Consider the following 25330-nt stretch of genomic DNA (forward strand, 5'->3'; position numbering starts at 1 on the left):
GCATCTCTTTCTCCCCTTTTTACAAGACGAGGGGTTGTGAGGTCCCCTTCCACACCTAAAAACCAACTGACAGCATAGGAGGAATAGAAGCTGAAGTCGTATTGCCTGAAAGAATATAGAAGAAAATGCTAATCATGAAGCTCCCGAGTCCCAACAATATTTCCCCTTCTGACATAGTCATATATTACTTAAATCACATCGACTCTTGGTAATCCTTTATGCATCTCGATGTTCATCCTAACGAGATGTAAAACTTCAAAAAACAAGGCCAAAAAGAGTGCGGTGACTGATCCGCCTACAACTTACAATAAGTTAATAAGAAATGGAGGTTAAAAGGTTCGAACGGTACTTACTTCAGGAGCAAGGTTGCCAACATAAACGGTCGTATACTGGGGATTGTTTTCTGGAGCGTCTTCATTGGCCTTCTCTTGACCATCATCTACATAACGAAAATATAAACAACATGAAGATCTTCGGGATAGAAGTTCCATAATAAACAAGGATAGGCCAACCGCCAGGCATATTTAAGAACTTCACGTCACATTTATAGTTCACAACTTCACATTAATTTGATAGAAGATTTAGGTATATAGCACAGTCCAGAGTCGGAAGTCCATATAATATGGCACGTGCTCTGGTCTATACTTAAAGATCCTACGCGAAATCTGAAGCTAATTGAAATAGAAAACACTGAAAACATACAGATGTTTAAACTTTAAACGAGCAGAGACTCTCAGCCATCAGAAGTTGAAATATTATGCAGCGAAGACCGAAGTTGCTCAGACTTTCCAAAAATGTTGTCGCACCCATGTCGGACCCTTCAAAAATACACTATTTTTGGAGGATCCGACACACACCCATCGACATTTTTGAAGAGTCCCGAGCAACATAGGCGAAGACAACAGCAGTGGTAGCCAGAAAAAAGGCATTCAACAAAACCAACCTGACGTTCCAGCTGTCAGTTCAACAACACTTTTGGCATCTGAACTCTGCATGTCATCATTGGCTCCAGCAGCACCTTTTGCTGCCCAGTTGCAGCGGATTTGTCTGCTTCCAAGCCACTTACCTTTTGTTTTCAATCAGCAAAAAGTTTCAATCAGGTAAAGACTGTAATAAAGAAAACCACGAGAGTCTTCGATAGAATTCACTATTAGGTTACCAATAGGTAATAAAAGAAAACCAAGACGTTGTCGATGGAATTCACTATTCTAAAATGATAAAGTAAAGATGGCATGAAGCTAACTAATTAGCCATATGAAACTTGAAAGTAAAATTAATAAAAGGAAAGATAGCATCAATCCTTGTATTCCTTAATCATTACGAATTAGATTGAATTGTTTTCGTCCATCATCTTAGAATTTTTTTAATTTTTTTTTTGCATATACTTGAACAAAAACGCGGTAGAAATTCAGATTTATCACAAGAAAATCTAGATGGAACTAGATTGGAATGGTCACTGGCAGAAGTCGGAGATCTATCTAGTTTCTTCTGAAAATTAAAGACATACAGTGCAAACATAAAGTAAGGGCCCTCAGCAAAAATTAAGAGAAGCATTTGTACCATCAAACCAACAACTACTACTGCTCGGCTATATGAATCATCACCGACATGTCAAAATTATCTGAAATAATAAGGGATAATATCAGAGACTCCCAGGTTTGCCTCTATAACAATAACCTCCCTCGTGATTAAAGTTATAGAGTAGAAAAGTCAGTAGGTAGTAGAGCATTTTTTCGCTTATCCTTCCATATTAGTAGCCGTAGTATTACTCCCGTAATTTCATGTACTTCATGTACTTTGAATATCATATTATTTTGTTGTATTTTTTTATAAAAAAAAATTGTAGTAGTTATTATTTTTAATTGTGTTGTAGTTACTATTCATTTTTTCAGAATGCTTTGTCATGCTTTCCATAGTATTTTGCTATGATTTCTTCACTTCTGCTATGTCTTTTTTTGGCCTGCTTTGAAATGTTTCTCCTTGAGCCGAGGGACACTATCGGAAACAGCCTCTCTACATCGCAAGGTAGGGATAAGGTCTGCGACACTCTACCCTCCCCAGACTTACACCTTGTGGGATTAACTGACTAAAATGGAAAGAGACTCACATAATAGGTACAGAGAGAATAAACAGATATTTCCTATATCGATCTGTTTGTTCCATTGTGTCTTATCTTTCGCTAAGTCTACATGGATCTCTAAAAAACTTTAGGCCCTTCTAGACTTCATTCCAAATGATTTTAGGTCGGCCGCTTCCATTTTAACACCCTCAGTCACTGTAAGGAGTATAAATAGGGCACAACCGCATTTTTTTGAGAAGCTGCCGCAACCACGTTATTCCAATTCACATATAGGTTTACCATCAAACCAACGTCAGGAATATAAATAGGCACAGCCGCAATTTTCAAATAGTATATGGATGGTAAAAAAATTCACTAAAGACACCATGGTCTTAATTTGATGAGATTGTCGAGAGCAAACATAATGGAGAAACAAGATTGTATACTAGTATATGCCAAACATTTGATCTTACCATTCAAGTCGTTTATAGCACTTTGGGCATCCTGCACAAAACATACCACACAAGTACATGAGATGATTAAAACGCCAAACAACAAATGCTTTTCGTTTTTTTCTCTGGGTGAGCTTGGGGGTTAAGGATGAGCAAACTGTAAAGGATCGGAAGATAGTATTTAGCTAGCTTAATACCTGCTGATTACGGAAGGAAACAAACCCAAACCCTCTTGAACGGCCTGTTTTCTGATCCCACATCACTCTTGCATCTCTGCAAGAGAAAATATTAATGTAGCATTAAGTACTATAAGCCGTTTGCTGAATACAAATGCCAGAAGAACATGTAGGGGTTGTTTGGTCGGAAAACAAGTTATTCCGGGATTCTCCCACCCTCAAGGAGGGATAAGAAAAACACTATAATCCCGGGATAACTAATCCCGGGATGTGTTATCCCATGCATTTTGTCCCAACCAAACATGGGATAAGCTCCTCTTCTAAATTAATCCCGGGATGAGTTATCCTTATCCCTCCTACCAAACGACCCCTTAGTACAAAACAAACAAAGACTAACGTACGAGCAGCTAGTGTATACTGAAAAGCAAGCAAACAATGTGGCATCTGTAACTTCCGGACTAAGATCACCCACAAATATGTTAAAATGACCTGTAAGTGAGAAGAAATCATTTTAGTTCTTACAAAATAATGTAATATTAAGAGGGTCAAAAATGGAGGTGTGTAAGATACGTACTAGATGTGTCCTCTCTTTGGGCACTGGCATACGCCCAGTTAACTTTTATCGGCTGTCCAAACCTGTGATTTACAAGTTAGGCCGAACCATGCAGCAACTATTGAATTATCAAGTAAAAATTTTGTTAAAGTTCCTTACAAGTGCCTTCCATTAAGCGTCACAATGGCAAGCGCAGCTGATCGGCGATCAAAGTAATCCACAAAACCATAGGATGACTGCATTGTAAGAGAATCATCATATATCACTCTCGTACTAATAAATCACACAACAACCAACGGGATAATATTGAACCATTTTCAGACTTGAGATGAACTACTGATTTAGTGATTTATACATGTATAAATCAGTATTGATCGGGGCTGTCTAAATTGCAACGTTTCCCTGTTGTTCTCCCTAGGAGACTCGAACCTCCAACTTATGGTTAGAGAGTCCTTATATCGTTAGGCTATACCTCAATTGTCAAGATTAACAAATTGGAACATAATATGATCAATATAAAGAATGATAATATAGATACGACAACAGAAAAACACTCCAAATGTTTTAGCAAGTATTAACGGAGATTAATATGATTTTCTATTATAAAACCAAATATCTGGAAAGTTGCACGATTTTAAAGACACTTGTACTATTTCAAAAAATCCAGTAACATGTAGTTGACCTTTAACACAGCTTATACAACAAATCAAACAGCTTCATAGCGTTACAAACTTGCAATAAAATAAATGTACTAAAAAGTATGCAATACTTACGATGATCCAAGTTATCAATAAGAATTCTAGACGAAGACAGACAAATATCTTCTGCACTAGATTCAACACTAAGAAATACCCTTAACTAATCTGCCTTGTTCTTGTTAGACAAGTTTCCTCAGAAACATAAAATCAAGGATAAGACCAACAATGTCATCGTGAATAACTTGTGAAAAGGAAAAACAACAATGGATTCAGACCAAGATATTTTCATCTACAAGAGCTCATAAGTAATTCATGAAATTCGAACATCCAGCACAATTTAGACTGTCTCCAGCACACAAATACCATAAAACAACATATGCCAAATAAAAAGACCTTAACATGTTTGATGAGGTAAAGAATTACCACATTGATCAATTGAACTATTGTAGTTAGGTGAGATTTTTCAACTGATTCTCATGGCTTATCTTGTAAGCAAAACAAGACCGTACCTTGTCCTTTCTTATGAGCTTGCATCCCTCAAGGGGACCGGTGCTGGCAAAAACCTCTTGAAGAAGTGGTTCTGTGACTTGTGAGTGGATGTTTCCAACATACCTGTATCCGATCATGTCAAAAGCAAAAAAGGTTATCAGAAGAATAATAACCATTCCTCTTGTAAGTACACACAAGAACGTGCTTGATAAATAAGATTCATAGAAGAAATAGATAAAAGAACAATTGTTAACTTGTATGTGGGTGCTTGCACCAATATGGAAAATACTCAAACGCATAGATTGTCACACATAAGGGTAGATTGTCAGAACGGCATTTTCTATTTCCAAGCAGCAGCCACCCTCGTAATTGATTTTTGGGACGATAATCCAATGATCAGGCTGTAATTTCTTCAGGCTTCACCAATAGTTGATAGGTTAATCCATAAAAGGACAGTGTTCGGTTTCTTTTGGGGGATCTCAAGTAGCAAGTCAACATCACTCTCATTTCTATGGGGGCATTTTAACATCCACGGCAGATTTTGTGCCCCAAATCATTTGAATTTATTAAACTAAACAAGCCTTCTTTATTTAATTCCGGAATTATTCACTATATGGATAAAAGTGAATCCCTCAAACTCCGTAGGTAATTCGAGACAATTCAAGAAGAATACGATACCCACTGTGTAGGAATACACTGGGTTTGTTGTTGTTGTTGTTGTTGTCAGGAAGAATAAGATAAGCTAACATGGGCAATTGGCAAGTTAGTCTTATGTCAATGCAAGTAAGTCCTAGCGAAATGGTCAAGATACTACTAATTATACTGTCTTTAAAATTGTCTTACACTGTCATTAAAATTGTCCACTGACCCCCCCACCCCACCCCACACCCCCACCCCACCCTTGCAACCATGTCTCCCCTTTACTTTCTTCTAACAAGAGAAAACCTAGGGTGGAAGCTTGATTGCCACCGAAACAGCCTAATATTTCACTCATTTCGATGTCCTCCCTTTAGCAGACCAGAGACCTTACAGCCAACAGATGCTAGTTAGATGTTGCAATTTCGGAATCTGGACCGCAAAATTCTGTACTTAATGCAATAAAGTTGATGACGCGTCACTGTTCAAACTATCGCTCCTATAACTGCAAAACTGATAAGAGCATATCCTACACTCGACCTTAGCCAAAAAAACAAGAAAAATATCTTATAACTGCAAAAAGTGAGACATGAGATAAATTATCAGACATAAAATGAATAAGGCACTCACACGCTCCTGCAAGTACTAGAATCAAATCCGGGAGGCAGATTTCCGCTCAAGATGGGCTCTATCTGTAAATAAATAGTAGTAACAAAATGTCAGTAAATGCTAACATTCAGTCACAGTAATAGTCCAGAAAGAATCTACGAACAGTGATTCAGGGTACCATAAAAGAACGACAGTGCGCATTGTACAAAAGATGAAGAGAAAGGACATATGAAGGAGCCGGTTAGTTGCTATGCCCCACCCCAAGGATTTCGAAAATTTGCTTTTTATCAATCATTTCAGGAAATCGTGAAACTCCGTAAGAAGGAAAGGAAAATTTGAACATCCCATGGACCCTACTCTTCAAAAACTTGAAAAGATATCTTTTTCAAATGATAAAACCCTCCGATATGATATCTTTTTCAAATGATAAAACCCTCCGATATCCCATTCCGAGGAGTCAACACTGGCTTTCCCTCCTGCTCCCTTGATGACTTAAAACACGACGGCATAAGACGCATAAGACTCAGCAATGTTCCCGCATGCTATTAAAATCCTTTAACACGAAACGAATTTGTTAGAAGTACTACAAAGCAATTGTCTTTCACAAAACACTATATGACCAAACCTCATTCACATGTTCTAATCATTTACAAGCTTGTAAACTCAGAAATTTTCTCCTATATATCATATTTCTCTCAAGAACCAAGTAGTCACCCAAGCACGAACAAACAAATAGAACCTAGACTCGAATTGTCAACGTTCAAGCATACGTAAAATTCAAGAAGTCAGAAGTGGAAATGGAACACATGTCGCTTTTTTTTTAATGCTCAGACTGGTACATCCATTACATACTAAGAAGAAAAATGGGTAACCAAAATTTGAACACAATGTCTAGTAACCACTTAGATATTGAAACTTGTAAACCGATGTACGAGCTAAATCGTTTAGTTTCAAAAACTCAATAGTCAAATAAACCAAAACCCAGAAATGAAAACATGACGGTTGTAGCTTCATTGAACGTGTGAAATCTGAAATATGTTATGAGATCAAAACCTTAAAGATGACAAATACTTCCTTGAATAATAGGAAAAATCAAATCTTTGAGAGAGTTAACAAAGAGAAATTACCAGCCAAGCTAAGAAACAAAGAAAAGAACCCAAAATCACAAACGCAATATCGAATCAAACAACACAGAAATGAAAATACAATGCTAAGTAGCTGATATAACTCAATTGATATTCAGACTATTAAACACAGTATAGATTATTCACTCAAACAACCGAAAACCAAGCTATGAAATAAAAATACAAGAGAATGAAGGGTCGAAAATACACCTAAAAGTATCCCGATTTTTCGAGTTTCATAATGAACTATGAGGAAAACACACCACATTTTTCAGTTAGGAAAAGGGAACGTGCTCCAACAGTTCATTAGGAAAAGTGAACATTCAATAGTGCTGTTAGAAACTCACAAAACGTGATAATTCAGTTAGGAAACTCACAAAAAAAGGTGATACTTTATGTGTGCTTTTGAACATTAACTCAAGAAAAGAAACAGAATCACAAACTCAATAATAAAGAAAATAACAATACTAAGTAGCTAATAGCTCGAACAATTAGTCAAGGTACACGCAAGCTAGCCCGAACACCACAGCTACCAAAACATAAACAAAATAGCTAATAGCTCAATTGATATTCAGACTATTAAACTTCACTACGGGTTATTCACTCACTCAAAATACAATGCTAAGTCTCTAGCAGCTCGAATAATTAGTCAAGGTGCACGCAAGCTGACTCATACACAGCAAGTATCAAAAACACAAAGTAGCTAACAGTTCAAGGAATTAGTCAAAGGTGCAATCAAGCTGACACAGACACCACGATTATCAACAAAACAAAAGTAGCTAATATACACAAAGGCATAAGACTCAATAATGTCCCCGCATGCTATTAAAATCCTTTAACACGAAACAAATTTGTTAGAAGTACTGCAAAGCAATTGTCTTTCACAAAACACTATATGACCAAACCTCATTCACATGTTCTAATCATTTACAAGCTTGTAAACTCAGAAATTTTCTCCTATATGTCATATTTCTCTCAGGAACCAAGTAATAACCCAAGCACGAGATAAGAAGAACAAACAAATAGAATCTAGACTCGAATTGCCAATGTTCAAGAGTACGTAAGATTGAAAAAGTCGGAAGTGGAAATGGAACACATGTCGCTTTTTATTGATGTTCAGACTGGTACATCCATTACATACTAAGATGACAAATGGATAACAAAAATTTGGACGCAATGTTGTCTAGTAGCTACTTTGATATTGAAACTTGTAAACCAATGTACGAGCTAAATCGTTTAGTTTCAAAAACTCAATATTCAAATAAACCAAAACCAGAAATGAAAACACGACGGTTGTAGCTTCAGTGGACATGCGAAATCTGATATATGTTTAGAGGTCAAAACCTAAAGATGGCAAATACTTCCTTGAATAATAGGAAAAATCAAATCTTTGAGAGAATTAACAACGAGAAATTACCAGCCAAACTAAGAAAAAAAGAAAAGAACCCAAAATCACAAACGCAATATCGAAACAAACAACACAGAAATGAAAATACAATGCTAAGTAGCTAATATAACTCAATTGATATTCTGACTATTAAACACAGTACTGATTATTCACTCAAACAAACAACCACCGAAAAACAAGCTATGAAATAAAAAAGACAAAGAGTGAAGGGTCGAAAATACACCTAAAAGTATCCCGACTTTTCGAGTTTCATAATGAACTATGAGGAAATTTTATTGAAACACACCATATTTTTTCCGTTAGGAAAAGGGAACGTGTTCTGATAGTTAAGGAAAAGTGAACATTCCATAGTTCAGTTAGGAAACTCACAAAACGTAGGTAACTCAAGAACGTGATAATTCAGTTAGGAAACTCACAAAAAAAGGTGATACTTTATGTGTGTTTTTGACCATTAACTCAAGAAAAGAAAACAGAATCACAAAATCAATAATAAAGAAAATAACAATACTAAGTAGCTAATAGCTCGAATAATTAGTCAAGGCGCACGCAAGCTGGCCCGAACACCACGGCTACCAAAACATAAACAAAATAGCTAATAGCTCAATTGATATTCAGACTATTAAACTTCACTACAGGTTATTCACTCACTCAAAATACAATGCTAAGTAGCTACACCTCGAACAATTAGTGAAAGTGCAGCAAGTTGACTCAGACACCACGAGCATCAAGGAAAAAAAAAGTACTATAACTAACAGCTCAAGGAATTAGTAAAAGGTTCAATCAACCTGACTCGGACACCACGATTATCAACAAAACAAAAGTAGCTAATAACTTGATGAATAAGTCAATGTGTACACAAGCTGGCCCAAACATCACAGCTATCAAACCAAAGAAAAATAGCTAATAGCTCAATGCTATTAGCTCAAAATACAATGCTAAGTAGCTAACAGCTCAAATAATTAGTCAAGACACACGCAAGTTGACTCAAACACCACTATTATCAAGTAGCTAACAGCTTAAGGAATTAGTCAAAGGTGCAAACAACACAATTATCAACAAAAAAAAGTAGCTAATAGCTCAAACAATTAGTCAAGGTACACGCAAGTTGGCCCGAACACCACAACTATCAAAACATACAAAAAATAGCTAATAGCTCAATTGATATTCAGACTATTAAACCAACTGTAGGTTATTCACTCACTCAAAATACAATGCTAAGTAGCTAACACCTCGAACAATTAGTCAAAGTGCAGCAAGTTGACTCAGACACCACGAGCATCAAGGAAAAAGTACAATAACTAACAGCTCAAGGAATTAGTAAAAGGTTAAATCAAGCTGACTCAGACACCGCGATTATCAACAAAACAAAAGTAGCTAATAACTTGATGAATTAGTCAATGTGCACGCAAGCTGGCCCAAACACCACAGCTATCAAACCATAAAAAAATAGCTACTTAGCTCAATGCTATTAGCTCAAAATACAATGCTAAGTAGCTAACAGCTCAAATAATTAGTCAAGATGCACGCAAGTTGACACAGACACCACGATTATCAAGTAGCTAATAGCTCAAGGAATTAGTCAAAGGTGCAATCAAGCTGACACAGACACCACGATTATCAACAAAACAACAGTAGCTAATAGCTCGAACAATTACTCAAGGTAGACGCAAGTTGGCCCGAACACCACAGCTATCAAAACATAAACAAAATAGCTAATAGCTCAATTAATATTCAGATTATTAAACACCACTACAGGTTATTCACTCACTCAAAATACAATGCTAAGTCGCGAACACCTCGAACAATTAGTCAAGGGGTGCACGCAAGCTAACACACACACCACGAGTATCAAGCTGACTCAGACACCGCGATTATCAACAAAACAAAAAGTAGCTAATAACTTGGCCTGAACACCAAACACAACAGTTATCAAAACAAACAAAAATTAGCTAACAGCTCCATTGACATTCAAACTATTAAACCACAACATACTATTATTATTAATTCACTCAAACAAGTAATCCAAAACACAAAATTACAAAAATAAATAAATAAATAAATAAATAAAGACTACATTTTTAAAGGGTAAAAAAGGTAAAATTCACCTGAGGGGGTGCAAGAAGACCAGGATGATAAAGGGATTGCTGCATCAATGCTTGTTGTTGTTTCAGTCTTTGCTGTTGCATCATTTTCTTGAAATTCAAAATAAAAAAAAATAAAACTAAATTTAAAAAAAAAAAAAAAAAATTGAAAAAGGGTAATTGGGGTTTGGATTAAAATGAAGAAAAATAAAAAAAATAAAAAAAGAAAAGAAAAGAAAAGAAACCCTCAAAGAAGAGGGAGAAAAAGTACTTGAAAAACAAGAAGATGTGTTTTTAAGGAAAGAGATATGGTGTTTGTGTGTAACTCCCCCCCCCCCCCACCCCCACCCCAAAGGCATAAAAGGCTAGGTCATTTTATAGTAAGTGTTTGAAAAATTAAAAAAAAAAAAAATAATAAATTATAATTATATGATATTCAAAATTAATAAGTTAAATTTATTAATAATTTGAGCCGAGTGTCTTTTGAAAACATTCACTCTACCTCAGGATGGACTTATAAGGTGCTCCTACATCCATTAAATTCACTTATAAGGTGCTCCTACATCCATTAAATTCAGCGCAGATTAGGTATAATTATATGAAAAATGTATAAAATCTAGTATAAAATTTAAAAAATTTGATATAGTTGCGTGTGTTCGTTTTTAGGTAGAACCCTAAAACGTTGGACGTCAGTATGTGTGTTTTGAACCTTTCGTGCACCACAACCTTTAAATCTTGGGTTCGCCACTGACTCTACCTCGTACGAAAGAGTGGTATGGTATGTGTATATTGTATTATGTGAAATTTCATCCGGTAAGTTGTTGTTCTTGTTGTAGTACTAAAGATGAAAATGCAATTTTTTTATAGGGGACTCGCGAGAGTAATCGAGATGGTTGAATATGTGATACTCCGAATGGAGATTTTTCAAGTTCGAAATATTTTTTCGGTCGAGTTTGGGTTACGATTTTCTTTTTCAATAGTAAGCCAAGAAGATAGTCGGTGTGTCTTAATTTTAAGACAGAACCTTAAAACGTTGGACGTCAGTATGTGTGTTTCAAACCTTTCGTGCACCCACAACCTCTAAATCTTGGGTTCGCCACTGACTCTACCTCATACGAGAGAGTGGTATGGTATGTGTATATTATATACTATGTGGAATTTCACTAGGTAAGTTGTAGTTCTAAATAAGAAAATGCAATTTATTACAGAGGACTTGCAAGAGTAATCGAGATGGTTGAATATGTGATACTCCGAATGGGGATTTTTTAGGTTCGAAATGTCTTCTCGATCGAGTTCGTGTTACGATTTTCCTTTTTAATAGAATCTTTTGCATTCACAAGTTAATGTTGTGAATCAATACGGACTTTGTCTAGTATTATTTGAAGGTTATTTATATTGAAAGGTGGTTTAGCTCGTGCGCACCTAAAATACAGCCGTTACGACTTTCTTTAGTAAAAAAAAAAAAAAGAAAAATACTATATAGATTTCTCTATTTACATGAATCATATTTGAAAGGCAAATACGTAACTAGAATCGAACAAATCTCATTCATTCCGTCACATTATTTGATGAACAAAAACAACATATGGACCTTATAGTAAACCAATAAAATTACTAAAAATTACATCCTTTTAAGTACAAAAAATTCCATATGTTATAGCAATTCTAGCAACCAAAAAATGTCTAGAATTGTCTACAAAACCAACTAAATTCAAATAATTTCCTCTAATAATTATCACTAATATCTTAAACTTTTTCCTAATTTTATAAACTCTATATTAACCATTATGGATATATATAATGACATTTTTACCCTTTAAAAGTTCCAAAGAAATGAAGATCCTTGTGAATTAAATCCATCATAATCCAAATAATTAATTTCTTGTTCTTCTGATGATTCCAAATTAGGCATTTGTTGTTCTGGTGGTACAAAAAATTCACCAGATAAATCATCAAAACCTGGGAAAATTCCGAAATTAGACATATCGTTAACCGTCCCTAACGACGAAAACATGTCCATAAATCCATTGTCCAGGGTCATTTCCGTCTTTTCACTTTCCACTATGTTGGATACCGACAGGGAAGGCGATTCGGCCCGTAAAAACATGTCCGATGACGACGATGAAGGATACAAATAAGGGTTCTCCCTTGGCCCGGCCCGGTCCAAGGTCATTTCTGTCTTTTCACTTTCCACTCTATTAGATAATGATACCGAAGGCGATTCGGCCTGTAAATACATATTCGAAGACGATGACCACGGATACAAATAAGGGTTCTCCGTCGGCCCGGCCCGATTCTCCAAACCATTATTTGCAAATCGAGTCAAGGTCATTTCAGTCTTTTTACTTCCCATTCTATTAGATAACGATACCGAAGACGATTCAGCCCGATAGAACATATCAGGTGGATAAAAATTCTCGCTTGGCCCGGCCAGGTTCTCTAAATCATTATTTCCTAATCTGGCCGAGGTCATTTCTGTCTTTTCACTTTCTACACAAGGTGATTCGGCCCGTACAAACACATCCGAAGACGACGACGAAGGATAAAAATTCGGGCTCTCCCTCAGCCTGGCCCAATTCTCTAAATTATCATTATTCACTAACCGGGCCCAGGCCGAGGTCATTTCTGTCTTTTCACTCTCCGGTGATTCGGACTGTAAAGACATATCCTCAGTGTCTGATGATGATCGATCAGACATGCCATTTTCCCTCAGCCCGGCCCGGTTCTCTCCCCCCTCCTCCTCAGGCCCGGCCCGATTAGCGAACCTTGCCGCAGCGACCTGAATCTCCGCCGGAGTCATCAACCTACCGTCAACGATCTCCGGCGGAGAATTGGGGAAGTTAAAATTAGCATTACTACCCCTTAAACAAAAAAGTGCAGCATCAAAAGCCCTAGCAGCTTTTTCAGGTGTATCATATGATCCTAACCATATTCTTTCTCTACTATTTGGTAATCTAATTTCCGACACCCATTTCCCCCATTTCCTCTTTCTTACTCCCCTGTACATCGAACTCATTGACGACGACGACGATGAATTCTTACCATTTTTCACCATTTCTTTTTTCAAGATTTTTGTGGATTTGAGGTGGGGTTTGTGAATTAGGATGTGGGTAATTGTTAGAATTTGGAATTGGCGGCTATATATATATATGTTGGGGGGGGGGGGGGGAGTAGTGAAGAGTGAGAGTGTTAAAAGGGAGGTCAACAGGCCGTGTGTTGGACTACGCGGTGGGGGAGATAGTGATGATGAAGATGAAGAAGAAGAGGAGGACCACGTTTGATTTAACTTCCTCGTGTGTTGTTGGATAGAATTTATTGTTTTGTTTGTTTGGTTGTGTTGTCTCTTGGAAGGTGGTGGTGTTACTATGATGTAACTGGTCCGCTGCACTAAAGCTCCTTGCATGTATATGAATTTAAGAAAGAGTCAGATCATAAGGTGGGGTCGTCGTATATAACTTATTCGCTGCACTAAAGTTTGTTGCATGCATGCGGATTCGAGAAAGGAACAGATCACATGATTTGTTGCATACAGTAATTGTATTGTGTTGGGGAGGGGGGTATATAACCAACCGAGATTTGAAAAGAATTAGATCACGATCTATTACAGAGTTGTTTTATTGTGTCACGAAAGGTAGGGGGGGAGTATATAACCAACTGAGTACACTAAAATCCCCTGTATGCATGTGGGTTTGAAAAGAATTAGATCACAAGATCTATTACAGAGTCGTTCTATTGTGTCACGAAAGGTGGGGTTGTATAAGTAAAATTTTATAATAATATAGTTTATTGTGGTTAAGTGATTTAGTAAAGTGAAATATATGCTAATTAAGTATGATTAAGTAAAATGAATTTTTAGATTCAGATAGTTGCATGCATATATTGGCAGCCCGGTGCATTAAAGCTATTGTTATGCGTGATGTTCGAAGAAGGGTCACACCACAAAAGTGTATTGATCATACGTAGTCTTACCTTACATTTCGGCCAGAGACTGTTTACAAGGCTTGAACCCGTAACCTCCTGGTCACATGATAGCAACTTTACCAGTTACTCCAAGACTTCTCTTCCTGTTGCATGCATGTATTGACTTGGTGTAAATGCTCGATGTGGGTAAGTTTTTTCGCTGCGGTTATATAACTGGTGTGTTTAAGTTTATAAGGATCGAGTAGAATGAAACGGGAGTATATACAACGACAATAATATATCTATTATACTCGCATAAAGTGAGATCTGAAAAGAATAAATTAAAGTGCATGCAGCTCATATCACTTCCTTGAGGGCAGTAGCGGAGCAAAAATTTTCATTCAGGAATTTAAAAGTACACATACAAATCAGCATAAGGGAATTTAATAATCTTTCAAGAATAAACGAAAAAATAATTAATTTTATCTTAAATTTTATAAAAATGATAAATAATTAGAGGTAGTTAGTAGTAATAAATCTGTTTTTTATGGTGCCACGTAGTTTGGACAGAATTTGACAACTTAGCAATTTTTTATATTTTTGTGGGACCCACTATGACATTTTTCTTTGTTTATTCCTCCTACTTGTCCTTTATGATAAGTACTTAATAATTGAGTCCTAACTTATCAAATATTTATTCTTTTTTGAGTGGATTTTACAAGGCGGATTAAAAATTTAAATTTATCGAGCTTGTTTGTAAATTTTTAATATTAGATTTATGAGCATGTCTTTTAATTTGTAAGTTTTTTTTTTATGTTGATGTTTTAATAAATTTTTTAACACGTACATATATATCTAGATCTTTAATTTATGTAGAAAATATTGAAAATATAACCTGCTACTAGTTTTAATAAAATGACAAAAGAAAATAGTAGGGAATATTAATGAAAGTCAAGAAGAAATATTAATTAATCGAGTCAAGAAAAATGTAGGGAATTTTAGTTCAAGATTAATATTTTGTTAATTTTTTTTGTACTTTGGTTATTCAAAAAAGTCAATAATTCCTAGTATTTGTAGAAAATAAAAAATAGCTAGCACGCATAGTGAGACTCTGCTAATACTTTAATTAAATTTTTAATTTGATTTTCTTTGTCATGACTAGAAATAAACAAGTTTATTAATTACAGAGAAACTATTTTCAGTTAAAATAAATTAATAATTTAAAAATGGGATCAACGGAGGACAGTGACAGAGTCGAAATTTTAAGAACGAGGTACAAAATATAATAAATTAATTAAACTCACAAGTAGCGAATGAAAATTAAACATCTACTATATACAGTGACAGAGTCAAAATTTTCACTAAGGAAATTTAAAATCGAAAAAAGTAGGCAGACGAACTAGCCGAAAGGGTTCAACATCAATTATACATACATAAAAAATAATTTTAGCCATATATAAATAGTATAACTTTTCGCCAAAAAAGGTTTGAGTAAACCTCCTAACCATAAGGCGACTCCACTCCTAATTATATACTATCAAGGGTGGCTCTATTCTTTCAAAAAAAAAGGCGGCCGCCTAAGGCCCCAAATTTGAGGGGCCTCATTTTTTTTAGTAATAATATATTACAAATTTTTACAAAGATATTAAATATTATTTGTAGAAAAAATAATTTTTTTATATAAAAAGAATTTAGAAGGAGTTTGATATATCTAGTATGTCTCAAGAAATTAATGCATTGATTATATTATGAATTAAAAATTTATTAAAAGAAATCATTATATAATTTTAAAAGTAGTTAATTTTTCCTAAAAGTTTAAGGCCTCAATTCGATTTTGGCCTCAGGCCACAAATTCGCTTGAGCCGTCCCTGTATATTATTTATAAAAAAGATAATTTTAACTGCCTTTCACCTGCTCGGCTCCACTCCTAGCGGGAGTCAGGTAGAGAAGATGTCCGGAGTTGAATTTAGGAGACGTATAACAGAATTTTTTCAGGTGCTATGCAGTCACTTAAGACCTATAACTAGTCAGAGGCGGATCCAGGATCCAGACTCACCGGGTACCAAGTAAACTTATCGATTAAATTAGTCAGATTATTCATATTTTCGGTCTATAGGACAATTAACAAATCAATTAATAATAAAAGAATAGTAATAAAATGACCAAACTTAAACTTTTAATAATATTACTAATATCATAATATCCATAATTCATTACAATTGCCCACGATGATTTTTCGTATTCTGAAAACGATCAACGATAAGCTTTTTGCCGGCGACGATAGAGAATCGACCGGGCAGCAAGTAGCAGTAGGCAGCAAACTTGAAGAGTTGAAGTACAGAGAGAGTCGATGTTTTGATATTTGGAAATAGGATATTTTTTTTCTTTTTTATGAGAGAGATAAGAGATTATATTATACCTTCTCTAACCATTAAATAAATAATCAATAAATATTAAGTATTAACTTAAGTCAACTAGAGTCTACTACTGCTTACTACGCTTTTTTCTCTGTTTTTATCAATAAAAACAATGTTTTAGACATTTAAAAATTTTAATTGCTTCAATCTAGGATCGAACCCACGACCTAGGGGCGACAAAAGTGGCATTTTGCCACTTGCACTAGATATTACTTTATTTTTATGAGTGACAGATTTAATATTTGATTATATCAATATACATATATATATATAGCTATATATATAGAGTTTCCGTCGAAGGTTGCGGGTGGCGTGCCACCCCCACGGCAATGAATAGATCCGCCCCTCTAACTAGCGCATGAAAAAAAAGGTTATACTTAATTTGGGTAATTATTTTTTTATTTTTTGTTATTATTATAATCAGTTTGACTTTTTTTTCGTCATTTAAGTTTCGAACTCTTCAAATTTTGAATCCGTCTATATTGCGTACGTCATAGCAAACGTTATTTAAAATATGCCGTTGGAGCGAAAGTCTTTAAAATGTGGAAGCAATAAATTAAAATATGTGATGTCATAAAAAGGACCAAGTGCACCTGACTTGAACTGTTACTATCAAAACATTATTAAAAAAAAAAAAAATTAATAATAATAATAATAATAATAATAAATAAATAAAAAGGTACCATGCACGTTTAAACCATTGTTTTTATTTTTTAAACTTTACCATAAAAAAAAATAATAATCAATTTAGACTTTGTTGTAAATTCCTATTTACCTCATAACGTGTGGACTAGAAAGAAGAGAAATATTATAAGAATTCTCTATTAATTTTTTTATCTAATTAATTATAACAAAGTTAAGATTCAAAATATTTACTTTAATTTTATGAAATACATTAGGTTTTGAAATAACTTTTTTCTTTTACGGTCACTTTGATAGTCGAAAGAATTTAACATTTACTACAAATGTACATTAAAAATAATTTTAATCATATATAAATAACAGTATAATTTTCCATCAACGAGGGTTTTAAAACTATCTTCGTCCTACCTGGCTTCGTCCTAAAATGAACCACATGTGATTAATTTCGTTCACTAAAAAGTGCCACGTAATTTAGACCAATTTGCCATGTCAGCAATTTTTCCTCTTTTTATGGGACTCACTTTGGCATCTGTCTATATTGTTCTTTTTCGGTTTGTCTATTTATGGAATTTTAAGTCAAAATTATTCTTTATATAGTAAAATTGTTTTTGACCTCTAAATATAATAGTAATATTGAGATGCATTTTAAATTCTTTTGAGTTTGTTAAAATGGAGTAAATTTTATCTAACTAACTAACTAAATGAATAAAAAGAATTAATAATTATTATCATAAATATTATTAAATATACGATAAAAATTGACTGATAAAATTGATCGACTTTTGGACCGATCGAAAAAATGACCAAACGCGATTGTTATTTTGCACTTTCACCTTATTCCGAGTCTCTCTTGGTGTGCCGCAATTCATCTCAATATCGTCTCATTTTTGCTACTTTCAACTTCTGAACACGAGTTTTTTTAACTGGCCAACGACCAACAGGTCTCTGCCTCGTACAATATAGTCGACCAACAATCACTCTGTAGAACTAACTCATCTTAACAACACATATTTATCACACAAAACATGATTGGATCGGATTCGAACCTCTACTTTACCCCATCTATCCCACTCAGATATGATGTGCCACTTCATCGTTGATCTTTCACTCACCTCATTCCATTTTATTTGACGTTCTTTCCATCGCTCCCTCCCCAACCCTACTCTTACCTCTCGGATTTCCTCAACAAACGCATCTGTGCATCTCATTTGCATTTGTCTATAAATTATCTCAACCTCGTTTTAGTTTTTGCATGTTTTTTACTGCGGAAGCCACTTCCACCTTATTCTGAATCTCTTCCTCTTAATCTTATCTCTCTTGTTGTGCCACACATTCATCTCAATATCGTTTCATTTCTACTACTTTCAACTTTTGAACACGAGCTTTTTTAATTGGCCGACGACCAACAGTACTTCGCCAGATACAACATAGTCTAATTAACTTGTCTTAACAACAGATATTTATCACACAAAACATGATCGGATCAGATTCGAACCTCTACTAATTCATCCATCTATCCCACTCAGATATGATGTGCAACCTCATCATCGTCAATCTTCCATTCAAAATGACTTTCTTTCCATAGCCCCCTCCCCGACGCAACCTTATTCTTACCGTACCCCATAACTAATATTTATCTAAATTATATACAAATATTTATCAAATAATACTTTTTACTTATACCAAATAACTGTTACTATCAAATAATTAAAGCCACCACGTTTACACCAATGTCACATTCATCACCAAAAATATTTTGGACTTGTTTGTAATTCCAAACTCTCAACGTGTGGACTATAATAAGATCTAGAAGTTGGAATATTATCAATAATTTTCCAAAATGTCAATATATGAAGAATATTCTTTTAATGCATACGATATAAAAAGATTTTTTAATCTTGTAATCTTAAATTAAAGATACATAGAATGAATCAAAATGATCTGTTATTTTCTGATCTTAAATGTGTCACATGTAGTGGCGTAGCCATATGTATAGATAGCTGGTTGAACACCCTACGTCGAAAAATTATACGAAGCTAACATATGTACGTATATATTAAATTTCAAACACCCTTATAATTAATGAGTTTTTTGGCTTCGCCTCTGATTACGTGAAAAGTTGAAATTAAATAATTTTGAGAAAAAGGAAAGAAACATTATTTTTAAAATGGATTTAAAAAAAAAGAATAAGAAAAACACATTGAACTGGAGGTCAACAACCACATATCAAGTATATTCCCGTAAATTAAAGTGGGATCTCGAAAGGTAAAATGTACGCATTCTATATTACTACTTCAAATGACGTAGAGAGGTTGTATCCGATAGATCTCCGGCTCAAGACAGATAACAGTATAGCAACAAAAAAAAAACATAAAAATAAACAACAAAATGAGATAATACACCGCTAGATAATCAATGAGACAAGACACGGATAAAATAATACAATAAACTATTTGTTCCAGATCACAAACATCCTCGAAACACTACGAACAAAAAACTACAGGCACAGATACAAACAAATCACTCCTACCTATTACTATGGACTCACTCCTACACTCTAACTTAAGTTCGTCCTCGAAAATCGAAATGAACCACATGTGATTAATATACGTTCACTAAAAAGATGCCACATAGTTTGGACTAATTTGCCATGTCAGCATTTTTTTACTTTTTGTGGGACCCACTTTGACATCTGTCTATGTTTGTTCCTTTCTCTTGTCAATTTATGGAATTTTTAGTCAAAACTATTCTTTATATAGTAAATTTATTTTTGTCCACTAAATATAATAATCTTGATATGCACTTTTAATTCTTTTTAGTTTGCTAAAATGGAGTAAATTTTATCTAACTAACTAAATGAATAAAAAGAATTAATAATGATTATCATAGAATATTATTAAATATACGATAAAAATTGTCTGACAAAATTGATCGAATTTTGGAACGATCGAAAAAACGACCAAACGCGATTGCTATTTTGCACTTCCACCTTATTCTGAATCTCTCCTGGTGTGTCAGACATTCATCTCAATCTCGTCTCATTTCTGCTACTTTCAACTTTCGAGCACAAGTTTTTTTAAATGGCCAACGACTAGCAGTACCCCGCCTCGTACAACATAGTCGACCAACGATCACTCTATAGAACTAACTTGTCTTAATTAACAACACATATTTATCACGCAAAACATGATTGGATCGGATTTGAACCTCTACTTCATCCATTTGTCCCACTCGGATATGATGTGCGACGTCGTCGCCGACTTTCACTCACCTTATTCCATTTTATTTGGCGTTCTTTCCATTGCCCCCTCTCCAACCCTACTCTTACATCTCGGGCTTCATCTCACTCACCTTATTCCATTTTATTTGGCGTTCTTTCCATTGCCCCCTCTCCAACCCTACTCTTACATCTCGGACTTCATCAACAAACGCATCTGCGCATTTCCTTTGCATGCGTCTAAATTATCTCAACCTCGTTTTAATTTCTGCATGTTTTCTACCGTGGAAGCCACTTCCACCTTATTCCGAATCTCTTCGTCCTAATCTTATCGATCTCTCTTGTTGTGCCACACTTTCATCTCAGTTTCCTCATTTCCGCTACTTCAACTTCTGGATATGAGCGAGTTTTTTTTAACTAGCAAACGACTAACAATACTCCGATCCGCCGCATATAACATAGTCGATTAACAATCACTCAGTAGAACTAACTCGTCTTAACAACACATAATCGGATTCGAACCTCTGCTTCATCCATCTATCCCATTCAGATATGATGTGTCACCTCATCGTCAATCTTTCACTCACCTCATTTCACTTAATTTGCCGCTCTCTCCATAGCCCCCCTCCCCAACCCTATTCTTACCCAACTAATATTCGTCCAAATTATATACAAATACTCTTCGTGTAATATTTTTTACTTATATATCAAACACGACCTATATGTATTTGTATAAGTAGTCACCAAAGGTGACTAGGTGCAGCTGACTAAAACTGTTACTATCAAATAATTAAAACCACCACGTTTATACCATAGTTACATTCATCACCAAAATATATATTTGGACTTAGCTGCTTGTAATTCCTAACTCTTAACGTGTTGACTCTAATAAGATCTAGAAGTTGGAATATTATCAATAATATTTGATCTTAAATATGTTACATGAAGTGGCATAACTATATGTATAGGTGGCTAGTCGAACATCCTACGTTGAAAAAGTATACGAAACTGACAGTGTGCGTATATATTAAATGTCAAACACCCTTATAACTAATGAGATTTTTGGCTTCGCAACTGATTACGTTAAAAGTTGAAATTAAATCATTTTGAGAAAAAGAAAAGAAACATTATTTTTAAAACGGACTAAAAAAAAGAGTAAGACGTCTAATATACCCCTGAACTATGACCAAATTTTCTACAACACACTTCAACTTCACGAGGGTGTTATTGCTAGCGTATTTTTGTTATCCTTTTTTAGCTGATGTGACACATTTTATCAATCTTTTAGCTGACGTGACACCTGTGACGTTGTAGACACGTGATTTTTGTTCTTCCCTAAATTTTAACTTGTCTATCAATATTAAATATTTATATTTATATTTAATCATATATTATTTTTATTCTAATTTTAAAAAAATAATATAAAAATTAATAATATATGTTTTCTGTTATAAATTTTAATAAATAAATTAATAGTTTTAATATTATTTTATTATATTTATATTTGTCTATTTATAAATTGTTATTATATTTTTTTAAATATAAAATTAATTAATTATTATTATATTTATTATTGTTATTATTTCATTTATAATTATTATATTTATTTATTATTATTACTATTATTTTTTATATAAAATAAAAAATAAATAATAATAAAAAGAAAATTGAATTTTAAATAACCCTTCCTTTTCTATTGTTAAAACTACTCCCCCTTTTTCAAATCCCTCTATTTAAGGATATTTACATTGTTCAAGCAAAAGGATTCTACGTACATTCTACACTATACAGACACTATCATTGTCAGATACTGCAACAAAAACCAAAAAAAAACATTACCATACACACACACAAGAACGAAGAAGAGAAAAAAAAACCAAAGAAAAACTAAGTGGTAAAAGCTAAGGTAAAAAACATACTGGAGAATGGGAAAACAAACAAAAATTAAAAGGAACGGATGAGAGTTAGAAAAACAAAAACAAAAAAAAAATAGTAGAAAAACAAAAGAAAAAAAAAAGACTTCTTTGGTTTTGGAGATTAAGTTCGGTTCCTGTAGAGTTTCCGATGACATTATTCATGCTTCTCCTTTAACTAGTCCATTGTACAGGTTTTTATTTAATTTCACTATATTTATATTTATTAATTTCATTGTGAATTGAAGTATGGTTGCAATCGTTCAATCGTTTCATGCATTATTTAGTATACAAAATTATATAAATCTGTAATCATGAATTCTATATTTAGTTATTCGAATATTTTGCATGATCGTTATAAATATAGTTTTATGACGTGGTTTGATCAATTTTTCTCAAGTGTTGATGTTCTTATTTGATTATTAAATTTTGGAATAGTTCACCAAACATCATCTTAAATTGTTTGTTCTCTGTTATGCGATCAAGAATTCTTTTGTTATGTAAAGGGACTATAAAATTGGAAATAGAAAATACATGTAAAAAGCGAAAATCACTGGTATATATCATTGTTCATTTGTTTCCTCAATACATTAACATTATCCACACCATAAACTGCAAGGAAAAATAAAGAAAACTAAAATGGAAAAAAAATTATTAGGTAATTTTTATTTTCTAGTCTCTTTCACTCAAACTTATCATTCGGATTTTCTATCTAACGATATAAAGATACTCTACTTTATATATATATATGTGTGTGTGTGTGTGTGTGTGTGTGTGAAATTTAATTTTCTTTTAGTTGTGATTTCTTCTAATGTGAAGTTAATTATAATGTTCAGATGTTGCATGCCTTATTTCATTTTTATTTGTTTGATGATTGAGTATATTATTTGTAGTTAATATAAGATTGATCAAGGGATTTGATACTAGCCAAAAACGTTTATAGCTTAGGATATAAATTTAAGGTCGGAGTAATTTCGTATTAATTAACTAAGGTGAGAATGAGCGAGATGGGTTGTGGCTTTATTCAAGATCCGTCATAATAAAGAAAAGAGACCAAAAAAAGAGAATAAATAGATAAAATAAAATTGTCTTGAGTTTACAAGAAATGAAATAAATGTCTTTTAATGCTAGATAAGCTTTACGGACGTTTGATATATTTGTCTCGATTAAGAATGCGGTGTACGCATCTTTCTGAGACCTTTAAAAATAATTCGAGGATGCAATATTGCACTTCGGCAAAGTTCGTTTTAAAATTATTTTTCATCAGTTTAATACAAGAGTTTTAAATAATTTTAGTATAATAAAATGAGCGATTTTAGGGCCTACTAACATAATCTGTCAAAATAATTTAAGTTAAGATAAGTCAATAAAAGCGACCGTGCTAGAACCACGGGACTCGAGGGTTGCCTCACACCTTCCCTCGGTCAACAGAATTCCTTACCCGATCTTCTGTTTTCGCAGACCATATAAAAGAGTCATTTCCTTTTGACTAGGGATTCAAAAAGGTGACTCGAAACACCATAACTCAATTCCAAGTGGCAACTCTGTAATAAATTAATCTTTATTCAAAACTGTTACTTTAATTGAAAAAACCCTTCGACTCGGCCCTCGAGCGAAAAAGGGGAGTGACAGACGTGGATCCCATTTTATGTAAATAAAGGTGTCACGACATCACAAAAAGGGTGATAAAAATACGCTAAAGTTGAGTTCAGGGGATAATAGGATCCCTGTGAAGTTGGAGTGTGTCGTAGCAACTTTAGCTATAATTCGAGAGGTACTGAATGCTTTATCTCTAAAAAATAAGACAAACACATTGAAATGAAGTCAATAACAAAAATATAATAATAAGAAACTACATAGTAATAATACTACAACTATTAGTATGAAAAAAATAAACGACCTGACAACACTCGATCGACCTACTAATATTTTATCTTAAATTATAGTAAAAAATTTCATAACCTCCTATTTAAGGTCAATATATTTTCGATAAAATGCATGCATACTTTTGAGTGTGAACAAAACACACATATTTATGTTATAGTCAACCATAATTATTTTTCCCAGTGTTTTTTTCTCACTTTCAAATTATTTGTGGGAATGATAAGGACATTAGTCTATTGATTTCTCTAAAGTGCTCATTACTTATCAAAAAACATTGTAGTAATAAATATGTTCACACTTAAACATATATACATCTTTTTTGTTTTTTTATCCAGTGCCCGATATCTACATTGAAGCTCGACTAATTTAAATTCGCATCGGATAGGGTCCATTCGAGAGACGCTCTCTCTACCAAAGATCTTTTCATAACCAGAACTCGAATTATTACAATTGATTAAGATAAAAATAGTCTCATCCACTGCATCACATTCTTTGATGATCGCTTAAACATATATATACAAATTATTACAATTGATTTTAATTCTGTGTTTTTTCCTTTCTTTTTGTTTTCTATAAAGTGTACGATTATAATGATGATTTGATTGTTATAGTAAAATATTATTACATAAAATAACTGTTATACTGAGGATTGATCATTGATCGTATTATATATAGAGAGAGGATGAATTTCATATTAATCATATAGAAATCCACTATTTCTTTTTTAACATCAAGTAATCCGTGGAGTAATTTAAGATATAACAGTAAAAGCGAGACGTACGTGTAGGTGGATCGATTCATCAGATTTTCATTGTAACAGTATCCACACAAGGAAAACAGTTACCATTCGTTGGTTAATATCAATATTCCAAAATCGTTAGAATTTCTCATCTCATTTCATTTTATTTGCCTCTCTTTCAGTCTTATAAGGTCGATAAGTGAATATAAAAACCTCGGAGATTATAGTTCAAATATCAGCAAAATTAAATAAAATATATGTTACTCCTTAGTAGGTACACCTGACTGGAAATGTTACCATCAAATAATAAAATAGTCAAATTAAAATTGTTGT

General features: G+C 33.8%; 2 protein-coding genes across 2 annotated transcripts; both read right to left on the minus strand.

Annotated features, from left to right (window-relative positions):
* Positions 1-353: 353 nt before the first annotated feature.
* Positions 354-10633, minus strand: LOC107840890 (oligouridylate-binding protein 1; the record flags this gene model as incomplete). The annotated part of the gene is given in 10 exon segments (XM_047396608.1): positions 354-439; positions 944-1066; positions 2533-2563; positions 2709-2784; positions 3089-3176; positions 3262-3323; positions 3400-3476; positions 4448-4550; positions 5694-5755; positions 10310-10633. Coding segments are annotated over 10 exon segments (792 nt in total), but the record flags the coding sequence as incomplete, so codon positions are not given.
* Positions 10634-11809: 1176 nt separating this feature from the next.
* LOC107840889 lies at positions 11810-13844 on the minus strand. Its single transcript, XM_016684829.2, has one exon. It carries the CDS (start codon positions 13686-13688, stop codon positions 12102-12104), a length of 1587 nt encoding a protein of 528 aa, XP_016540315.2. The 5' UTR covers positions 13689-13844; the 3' UTR covers positions 11810-12101.
* Between the last annotated feature and the right edge of the window lie 11486 nt (positions 13845-25330).

This window comes from Capsicum annuum, chromosome 9, assembly GCF_002878395.1.
Source record: "Capsicum annuum cultivar UCD-10X-F1 chromosome 9, UCD10Xv1.1, whole genome shotgun sequence".
NCBI lineage: Eukaryota > Viridiplantae > Streptophyta > Magnoliopsida > Solanales > Solanaceae > Capsicum > Capsicum annuum.